Below are 11,586 nucleotides of genomic sequence, written 5' to 3' on the forward strand. Positions count from 1 at the left end.
ACATCTCCTAAATCCTCTGAGTAATTCCAAGTTCTGCACACTGCTTTCAGTGTCTGTAATTATAATCTACATAAGTGGAATTATCTGCAATGTGAGAGAATTTAGGTATAATACAGATGTGAGAAACAATGCCTAGATAAAGCTTTAAGATTTTATCACAAAGGATTTAGATTAAAATAAGGAGGAAATTGTTTTGATGGGGTGCAACAATAATTCTTTATTAAGTTACATTATTAAATGTAATAAAAAATATTAAGTTTTGCCCAAGATTTGTAATTTGCGTTTTGATTTAATTTTATGATTTTGAGTTGTTCACAGTAAACTAATCTGACCCACTTCTGCCCTCCCAGTAGTTAGAAACCCAAAGCCCTGTGACAGAAAATTTTTTGGAAGCTCTTATGTAATCCAGGACGAAAATCTGGTATTAATACATCAGAAGGGTGAGTTGTAACCCACCAACATCCTGATCCAACAATCATTGAATTGGATTAGGCCATGAAACCGTCATTTTTTGAAACAATAGTACATATCTGTGAAAGTATCTTGTTTTGGGGAAAACTCCTGAAGGCCTTTTTGGAAAGTTGGTGTGGGGAAAGAAAACATGTCTTTGTAGAAAGAAAAACTATTATCATAGAAGATTAGGGCCAGAGAGACCTCAGGAGGTCATCTAGTCCAACCCCCTGTTCAAAGCAGGACCAACCCCAACTAAATCATACCAGCCATGGCTTTGTCAAGCTGGGCCTTAAAAAACTCTAAGGATGGAGATTCCACCACCTCCCTAGGTAACCCATTCCAGTGCTTCACCACCCTCCTAGTGAAATAATTTTTCCTAATATCCAACCTAGACCTCCCCCACTGCAACTTGAGACCATTGCTTCTTGTTCTGTCATCTGCTACCACTGAGAACGGCCTAGCTCCATCCTCTTTGGAACCCCCCCCACCCCCTTTCAGGTAGTTGAAGGCTACTATCAAATCCCCCCGACTCCTCTCTTCTGCCGACTAAATAAGCCCAGTTCCCTCAGCCTCTCCTCATAAATCATGTGTCCCAGTCCCCTAATCATTTTTTTTTTGCCCTCCACTGGACTCTCTCCAATTTGTCCACATCCTTTCTGTAGTGAGGGGCCCAAAACTGGACGCAATACTCCAGATGTGGCCTCACCAGTGCCGAATAGAAGGGAATAATCACTTCCCTCCATCTGCTAGCAATGCTCCTTCTAATGCAGCCCAATATGCAACAAGGGCACACTGTTAACTCATATCCAGCTTCTCATCCACTGTAATCCCCAGGTCCTTTTCTGCAGAACTGCGACTTAGCCATTCAGTCCCCAGCCTGTAGCAGCACATGGGATTCTTCCGTCCTAAGTGCAGGACTCTACACTTGTCCTTGTTGAACCTCATCAGATTTCTTTTGGCCCAATCCATCAATTTGGGTAGGTCACTCTGGACCCTATCCCTATGCCCCAGTGTACCTACCTCTCCCCCCAGCTCAGTGTCATCCGCGAACTTGCTGAGGGTGCAATCTATCCCATCATCCAGATCATTAAAGAAGATGTTGAACAAAACTGGCCTCAGGACCAACCCCTGGGGCACTCCGCTTGATACCAGCTGCCAACTAGACATCGAGCCATTGATCATTACCTGTTGAGTCCGACGATCTAGCCAGCTTTCTATCCACCTTATAATCCATTCATCCAAACCATACTTGCTGGCAAGAATACTGTGGGAGCCCGTATCAAAAGCTTTGCTAAAGTCAAGATATATTATGTCCTCCGCTTTCCCCATATCCACAAAGCCAGTTATCTCATCATAGAAGGCAATCAGGTTGGTCAGGCATGACTTGCCGTTGGTGAATCCATATTGATTGTTCCTGATCACCTTCCTCTCCTCCAACTGCTTCAAATGGATTCCTTGAGGCCCTGCTCTGTGATTTTTCCAGGGACTGAGATGAGGACCTCCCCCGATCACCATGAGTTTTCAAAGATAATGGCCAGTGGCTCTGCAATCACATCAGCCATCTCCCTCAGCACACTCGGATGCATTAGATCCAGACCAGTGGACTTGTGCATGTCCAGCTCTTCTAAATAGTCCTTAACCTGTTCTTTCACCACTGAGGGCTTCTCACCTCCTCCCCATACTTTGCTGCCCAGTGCAGTAGTCTGGGAGCTGACCCTGTCTGTGAAGACCTAGGCAAAAAAAAATTGAGTACTTCAGCTTTTCCCACATAATCTGTCACTAGGTTGCCTCCCCCATTCAATAAGAGTCCCACACTTTTCCCTGACCACCTTGTTGCTAACATACCTGTAGAAACCCTTGTTACCCTTCACATCCCTTGCTAGTTGCAACTCCAATTGTGCTTTGGCCTTCCTAATTACACCCTTACATGCTCGAGCAATATTTTTATACTCCTCCCTAGTCATCTGTCCAAGTTTCCATGTCTTGTATGCTTTCTTTTTGTGTTTAAGCTCACCAAAGATTTTTCTGTTAAGCCAAGCTGATCGCCTGCCATATTTGCTATTCTTTCTTCACATCGGGATGATTTGTTCCTGTGCCCTCAATAAGACTTTTTTAAAATACAGCCAGCTCTCCTGGACTCCTTTACCCCTCATATTAGGCAGGATCCCCTGGGAGGCTATCAGTGCCCTGAGGGAGTCAGTCTGAAGTCCAAGGTCTGTATTCTGCAGCTCTCCTTCCTTCCTTCCTTTTGGCAGGATCCTGAACTCTACCATCTCATGGTCACTGCTGTGCAGGTTGCTACCCACTTCTACTTCCCCTACCAATTCTTCCCTGTTTGTGAGCAGTAGGTCAAGAGGAGCACGGCCCCTAGTTGGTTCCTCCAGCACTTGCACCAGGAAGTTGTCCCCAACTCTCTCCAAAAACTTCCTGGATTGTCTGTGCACTTCTGTATTGCTCTCCCAGCAGATGTCAGGGTGTTTGAAGGCCCTTATGAGAACGAGGGCCTGTGATCTGCAAACTTCTGTTAGTTGTCCAAAAAAAAGCCTAGTCTACCTCATCATCCTGGTCTGGTGGTCTATAGCAGACACCACGACATCACCCTGTTCTCTTACCCTAATAGAAGGGACCTTATAGAACCACAGTTACAGACCTGGGGGAATCTAATTTTGTCTAGTTTGTGGTTGCTTGGGTACCAAAGTGAGAGGTTCCTTTTTAAATACTGAAGATGGTCTGCTCTGCATATCCTCCTATTCCTCTAACAGACTTACTTTTATAGGAAAATTTATTACATAAAAATACTTTTGAGAGAGAAATGTTGTATGCTACATTTTTCTCTTTTTGACATGATTTGTGTTAATGCATTGTGTGATAGTTGAGTTGCTACTGAAGTATACTTTGGTCTTTTTATAATGCACAAATCAAACCTGCTCTAAGGCTTTTAATTTGAAAACATTCACTTTTTCTGAATTTAGATTATCATCACAATGTCTATTGAGATTTCCATAATCAGTGGGTTCCCACATTCTTCTCTACCTATTTACTATCCTAATGTTGAGCAGGGATATAGGGCTCCATCCAAACTCTATCACAACTGCTGCAGGGCTATCTAATGAGAGAAATAAAAGGTACTCTTGCAGCTCCTTGAGTGAGAAACAGGTTCAGGAGACCCAAATTCTGAGCCCAGAATAGCATAGAACCATCAAACTAGCCTGTAAATCAAAGCTCTAAATCACAGCTGCCTTCATCTTCAATATGGAGACGTAATCTAAAAATGTTTAAGATCCTAGCATTTGATGTTCTGTCAGTAGTAGTAGTAATTAGCTTTTATAAAGTTCTTTTAATCTATAAATCTTAAAGCACTTTACAAAGGTAGAAAATCCTCTTTCCCATTTTACAGATGGGAAAACTGAGGTAGAGAGAACTAAAGTGACGTGCCGAAGTTCACCCAGCAAATCAGTGGCAGAGGCAGGAAAAGAATTTAGGTGTCCACTATCTACTGGGTCATGTTACTCCCAGCCTTCTCAGATAGAAATGGAATATTGCATGATGGGATTTGTAGACTCTCTGGACCACACACCTCAGTATTAAAGCTGAGGGCTACTTCAATTTGGCCATTTTATGGAAATTAGGTGTAGTCTTTGAACTCCTTATGTGGCCCATGGTTGTTCAAAGTTTGAGAGCTCCACATTATTATTATTATTATTAGAGATGCTTCAAAGCTATCACAGACCTGCTGTTATTTTTGATACGCGCTTCAAAGTAGATGTTTATATACCGAATGTATTGAAAATTTACTGAAATTCCCATAGCTGCTCCATGAAGTGAATACTGATATTAAGTAACTAAAATACTAATATTAGGATCCAAATGACTTCTAGCAACATTTGAAATTTTTACCCTATGAAACTCTTTACGTTAAAACATTGAGCCTGAAACCAAATTAGTGTGCTGTTTTTTGGGGGGGTGTATGTCTATAGGCCTTAAGAAAGAGCCTTACAGTTGGAAGGATTAGCTAACAAATTAAATCCCTTCCAAACATCAGAAACCATACATGAAACTGTTTTTATATGTCTTGCGTCTGATGAAGTGGGCATTCACCCACAAAAGCTTATGCTCCAATACTTCTGTTAGTCTTAAAGGTGCCACAGGACCCTCTGTTGCTTTTTACAGATTCAGACTCTGAACACGGCTACCCCTCTGATACTTGTTTTTATATGAACATCCACTAATGCAAATATGTAAATGTACCCTTTTATCTTTCAGGTTAATTTCACTAAAAGTCCTTAACAGCATTGTGTTGTTGGGCAAGTCATGCCAATATGTAAAGGAGGCAAAAATGGAAGAGAAGTTGTTCAATCCTCCCCCTACTAGCACCCCAGGCAAACCACTCAGCAAACCCCAAAGCAAATTTAAATCTCCTCACGGTAAGTTTAACTGCTTGTTCTGATGATCAGTGAAAAGGAAACTGTTTCCAGATTAAACTTAGTATTCAGTCAGCTGTTCCCCTCTCTGCTGTTCAACAGTACCTTTACCACAAACTGTACCACATGATAACTATGCTTTGGTTCACATGTTAGGACTGTGAGCATACACCTAGCAGCTGGAGCACAGTTCTGTAAACAAAATAATTATTTTCCATTATTCAGTGCTTCATCCTTCACAGACGTAAATATTCTCCACTACAATAAAATTCCACCAGGGTATGGGAAAGGAGGTAGGGAAGCAAAATGAGAACTAGTACTGACTTTGTGTGCATGTCTGTGCGCATTTAGAGGAGCACCTTCTTGTAAATGCTGATATTTCACATTTGGCTTGAGCTCTGACAATATTGTCATTTCATAAGGAATGTTCCATTGAATTCTTACAGAAATGCAGGCAAAATATGACATGCAGCAGGTACAATTACTTAAAATTGTAATGAAGATAGGAAGATTTCAGGCAGCTTTTCATTCTCTAAGTGAGATTAACGTTAATTCTCCTGGTCTGATATTTGCCTCCTTGTTTTTTGTTTTGTAGTATATAAGGTGGTTTTCTTAGTCTTCTGCAGTTTATATATAGCACCTTTAACATCAGTGTTAAAAAAAACCTCTGTTACTAATAAATAATTGTAATGGTGTATTAGTTTTTTTATATCCCTCTTTGACATAATATGGGGGAAAACAGAAACCTTCACTGTTCTGATCAACAAAGTTGGAGTGTATATCATCTCTGGGAAGAATCCAGTGGAAGCCCCTGAGAATTTAAGAGTGAGGCTTTCTTGTGTTCTACTCTGTTTGCCAAAGACTTGAACAGCATGAAATGTAAGGTGTTTATTAGACATCATAGTGTCTTGCCAGCAATAGTAGAGTTAAGAGTCTGTCAGCATTTCAGTTATAAAACCCCATATCTCAACTGTGTCAAATCACATTGAGCTGAACTTAGTGCATACATTTATTTTAAAATGGCTTAAATCCATAACATTGGTGGTTTTGGTTATATGGTGAAAAAACTTACGTACAGTAGGTCTGGATGCTTTTTCCACGCTTTCACTAGAAAATGTTGCAGTATTACAGTACTAATTTTTTTCTTAAATTATAAAATATTTTAATACTTAATTTTGATGTGGGACTTAATAATTCGTGTTTTAAGGGTTGACCGTTAAAACTTACCAACAGTTCCCAGTAAATACACCCTGAAGACTATTTTTAGCTGAAGCAGCAGTAAGCTTACCAGGTCAGTCCAGCAGAGAGCTTATGCCTCCAATGACACAATTTTATAAGAAGCAGAGACCTATATATTTCTGTGAATGTCACTTAAAAAATATTCTCGGCTTCTATAAAATCCTCAAAGGTGGAAGAAGCTTAATTCTTCAATGCCATCACTTCGTTTTATAAATACAGTCACTCTTAACAACAATTGTTTCCCTGTAAAGCCAGATCATATGTAAGAATTTTTCTAGCTTGCCTTCACTCCTGTCTATTCATTATTATTGCAGAATTCTGCATTATTGATTAATCCCTGTGTCCCAATTATAGGCTTGAACAGCACAGCATCTATTGCTAGCAATATAATCACCGGTGTCAATGAATTCATCTAACCTACTTTCCTTCAGCCTATAGTATAAGGGTAGTTTATTTTCCTGAGAGTTTGCACCTTTCTCATAGCAATGTACATAGTTGCAATTACCCTGGGTAAAGTTTGAAACTACTCTTGAAGAATAAGCTCACTAATTAGACTGGTAATCATTTTTAAATTGAACAGTGGTTTCCTCTGGAAATTGTTCAATGGAAAGATACTTACCTACATATTGAAGCTCTACATTGAACCTTGTTATGATTGTTCTTCCCTGGTGGGTGCAGTATGTTTTACTTACACAGGACTTATTAAATTACTCCAAAGATTGGTTATTTTCCTAAAAAATATACAAATGACTGGAAGAGGTGATATGATAGAGAAGCTGCTTTATAAAGTAGTTGTCTGGAACTAGTAATGATATGGTCTTACACATTGCTGCAATATTTCTGTTGTAAACCCCTATTTTGATGTTTATTACTTTTGTCAGATAATGTTCTTTTGGCTGGGTCTTACAACAGCTTCTCAGACCAAGCCAGATGTTTTTCAAAAACTCCCTTAAAATATGTTGGTTATCTTGTTTCTAAGAGGAGGGAAAAAAATAACTTGTTGCCCTTTGGGATGGGGAAAATCATGAATTTTCAGCTGTTTCAAAAATTATATTTTAATACAGCATAGAAATGTGTTAAGTGTTCATACATAACTGCCTTTTTTAAATTGTATTAATAAACCCAATGTTCAGTTCTATGGAAACAAAAAGAAGGAATCCTGACAAATCAGGCGGTTCATAGTTATTTGGGGATCCAATGCTATAAAAATACACACGTTAATTATTTTACCGTATCTGAACCTTCTCCATGGGATAAAACTTAGGGCATCCAGCTTTCCTATGCAGATAGTTAGGGATACAATCCTGTCACTGGTAACATAGGTAGATTCTTTCACAGAAATCAGATCTGTTACTACTGTTGATTGGGATCATTTCAACTGGCTTCAGATGGGATGGATGGAAAAAACAAACTTATTACACAAACCATCAAAAACAGGCAAGTAAACCAGAAACATACCATATGGCTTTCTGTAACATGCCACAATGATCATGACCTTTATCTGCTTGTTTTATTGCATCCCATTGTTCTTTAATATTGGATGATATATGGTATATTCCTGGCTTTCCTGGACTTCTTTATTTTGCTGGATTTGTATCACAACATTAATGGAAATTCATACACAATATTTTATTGCATTAGTAAGCATTTTAGGTTCTTACTGGCAGTGGTAACAAAAAGTGAAGTGGTTTGACAGGATATTCAGAAGTATCTGGTTTCCAAAATTGGTTCATTTATTTTGTACTACTTTTATTGTTCGCATGGCTAACTTTCTCAGCCCTCAGTGCAGCTTTGATGATGGACAGATCTGTCAATTTCAAATTCATTGATGTGCTTATACAATTAACCCATTTTTTTTTAATTCTGATTTTCTGCTCTTCCAATAGGAATTCCCACAGACGAAAGTTTCTCTGCATCAGTTACCAATCAGCCTGTACATCAGAAGGAAAATCCTACGTCTTTACTTGTGACAAGCAACTCTGATCAATTCCTGACGACTCCTGATGGAGAAGATAAAGATATAAGCCAAGACAATTCAGAATTAAAACACAGATCTTCAAAGAAAGATTTGTTGGAGATAGACAGGTTTACTATTTGTGGAAACAGAATTGACTAAGTTTTCTGAATAGATGTGCTTAGGATACTGAGCTATTGGGACAGCAAATGCTACCAGAATGGACAGTTGCCAAAAAAGGCACTTAAATATTTATTTAAAAACTTAAATTATTAATGGCAAACAGATATTAATTTTTACAAGTAACTAGGCTTGGTAGCTGGTCAGATCAAGTAACAGAAATCTTTAACTTGTCTCTTTGGAAAATATAATGGATTGTGAGAGTCTCTTGTCTATTTGGCAGAGCTACAGTATCGCTGTCTTCGAAATAGACTGAAAAAATCAAAATCCTGTTTTGCTTTTTGAAACCATGCTTCCAGAACATATCATTTTTCATCAAGGTCTCTCCAGTATAAGGATATACCTGGAAATATGTGACAACTTTAATAGGAAGCTCATCTTTCCAGTCTCATGTTGTTTTCATAAACAGCTGCAGATTTCAAAACTTGTACTTATCAGCGAACACATAAAAAAGCACTGGTAGATTAAACAGTAAGTCAAGATAATTATTCTTGTCACCAGAAAAATCTTTGAAGATGTATCAGAACTAATCAGAATAAAATACTACAGTATCTTAAATGAAAGACCTACTGCATAGTATTTTATCTAAAATCTAAACCAGCGAGGGAAATGGATCACAAATACAAAGAAATACAGTGAAGGTTCCGCATAACTGGGCAAACTCAGCTTCATCATTATTCTGTTCAATTACAATGTGTTCTGCAAGGCAAACTATATACATTTATAAATGCTATATGAAAGGCTTTTTAAAAAAAAAGCCGAGGCTTGTTTTTTGCAATGGGAAGCATTTTGTTACAAAGTGACACTTCTTTATATTGAGAAAAGGTAGTGCGAACTGCAGCCAGAAACACCAGTGTTGCATTAATTCCAGATAATTCCAATGCAATTGAAGAAATAATTACTCATTACATTTTGGTTTAAACAAGTTGATAAAAATGGCATCCATATATTAACTTAGCTGGAAAAATTGCCCATAGAATAGTTATACAGAAAATCAGAAGTGTCCATTTTAATTGATGGATTTTAAGCAAACTTAAGTAGCTATGAATAGCTTTGTTATGAAACGCTTGGTTTTATGAAGTATAATGCATCTTAATTTCTGGTGTGTGTGGCAAGGTTGGGGGAATTGATGAAAGGCATGTTGAATCCCTCAAGAATTAACTGCATTTCAGCTCAATAACTAGGTTAGAGAAGTGAATCAAAAGACAATCTTTCATCCAGTGATGAATCCTACATTTGCTGTTAAAATGTAACATTAACCTCTATTTTCTCTCTCAAAACCTTTCAAAAGATTTAAGTTGATGTCTGCTAAATTATTTCCCTTGGAATTTTATTTTGGTTTTTTGATATGATACAGATATTTCAGTGATGAACAAACCACAGGATTTCTTTTATTAACTAATTTGTAATCTATTGGAGTTGAAAAGCCAAAGTTTAATGTTTGATTTATGAATAGGAAATGTGGAAGAATACATGCTAATTCCTAAAATCTGCAGAGTTGTATTAATATGACAGAACAGAGAAATGTACAGAAATAATGTTATGAAACAGATCAGAATGTGAAGTTGTCATGAAAAATGGCTTTACCATACAAGTCAACATCATCTGCTCTAAAGGGAGCCTCTTGCTGCCCCATCTCCTCCCCCACCAACAGCAGCTGCAGTAGTGTCCAGAATCAATTGAAATGGCTGGGGGTCAGGGCGAGAGGAGAGTCTAAAATGCTTTTATTTTGGGTGTATTTTATGCTCCTTGAGAAATTTACACATTCAAATTCAATTCAGATCATCTGTGAATTTTTCAGTTACTTAACAGTTGCTAAAGGAAGCTTGGAATGATTTTCATCTGTTAAATGACTTTCTGTACCAATTTTATAAGTGCATCTTGTGTGAAACTCAATAAAATTCAATTTCGTAATCTTTGTTTAAAAAAAGGAAAAGAATGGACTGGATTTCTTTGCAACAGTTGTCAATTTTGAATACTGCAATGTGATTTCTGCATATTCTGGTTTCACGATGAAGAACTTATTTTTTGCAAGCATAGGACAAGCAGCCTACTTTAGACCTGGTTTTAATACTGGTTTTGTTCTTGTGTATTCATCACTATGTCAAACCCACAGGAAGTACTAATGTCAGCCTACTGTTAATTGAATGCTAATTGTTTAGAGACAGAATCAAATTGAAATCCAGTCCATTTTTTTTGAAGTAGGCTTTTTTATTTCAATTGCCCTTATATCATCCTGTTAATTTTTGTGGTTTTACATTCCAGGTTCCTATTCTTAGTGTCTTTCCTCCCTTACTGTAAGAAAGACCTACACAAACAAGGGGAACTGACCGTACAAAGTATTGTCAAATGCAAAAGTAAAAAAAAAAAAAAACCCAACTCTTCGTGATAGAAAAGTTAGTTGCAGTAATAGCAGGGTTTTTTAAAAAAAAACTTCCTGTAGAAATGTGATTTGTAAATATGTGACCATTTAAAATGCAACCTATTAAATATATTGTATTTCCATTTATTCTGTGAACACACTTTGCAGGTGACTTGTAGCAACTACATAGGGTTGTGTTCTAACGGGGCTTAAAATGGGATACATTCCTTTTTTTCCTCTAAAATACCACACAGGGTTAGTTTGTATGATATCTGGATTATTTATGTACTTCATACAAACCATACATACTTGATTTCTCTTCAGAATGTTAATAGGAAGTCTTTGAAATAGGGCTCTTGCTGAAATTTTTCCTTGTCATCCTAGTTTGTACTGAACACTGTCTATCCACATAAAACTTTTTCGAGAGGTATGCTAACTAGAACTGGTGCAAATGCAAATCTGATTGATGAGAACTAGACAATCCAAACCTGACTGACTGGGGTAGGCCGCCAACTCGCTTTCAGTAACTACCCATTTATGTCAGATTTTAGCCTACAACAGGATTGCTGCATTTCTACTACCGCACAGGTTTGGCTTTCCCACTCCCTTTCAAGCATTAAAAAAACCTAGGAAACTAATAAACCGAAAACTTCATTGCAAAGCACTTAAGGTTGCTACGCACAATATACCTGACAAATCTCCCCACAAAAGCAAAGAAATGAGAAGTAAATATTAATGCCTACCTATCAAGACTCTCTATTCCTCCACCTGCAGGCACATATCACTACTACTATACACTACAGACCATGTTCTGCAAATTTCACAGCTCCCTAGAACTGCCAGCCTTCCATCACCTCTCTAACTGCCCTTCTACTCCGAATCCTTTATTAGATTACCCTCTCCAAACATGATAGACTACTGCACCAAACTTTATTAGTGTTGGGGAATATATAATGTGGTAAAGTAGCATGTACAGA

General features: G+C 37.9%; 1 protein-coding gene across 4 annotated transcripts in view; it reads left to right on the top strand.

The window, feature by feature from the left end:
• The window catches only part of TAPT1 (transmembrane anterior posterior transformation 1), an 87,530-nt gene extending 76,909 nt beyond the window's left edge, over positions 1-10,621 (top strand). For all 4 annotated transcript variants that reach the window (XM_034771033.1, XM_034771034.1, XM_034771035.1 and 1 more), the window contains 2 exons: positions 4,717-4,877; positions 8,000-10,621. In XM_034771033.1, coding sequence (XP_034626924.1) covers positions 4,717-4,877; positions 8,000-8,229 — 391 coding nt within the window. In that variant the 3' untranslated portion in view covers positions 8,230-10,621. The remainder of the gene's footprint in view (positions 1-4,716; positions 4,878-7,999) is intronic.
• The last annotated feature ends 965 nt before the right edge of the window (positions 10,622-11,586 follow it).

Source organism: Trachemys scripta, chromosome 5 (genome assembly GCF_013100865.1).
Source record: "Trachemys scripta elegans isolate TJP31775 chromosome 5, CAS_Tse_1.0, whole genome shotgun sequence".
Lineage (NCBI taxonomy): Eukaryota > Metazoa > Chordata > Testudines > Emydidae > Trachemys > Trachemys scripta.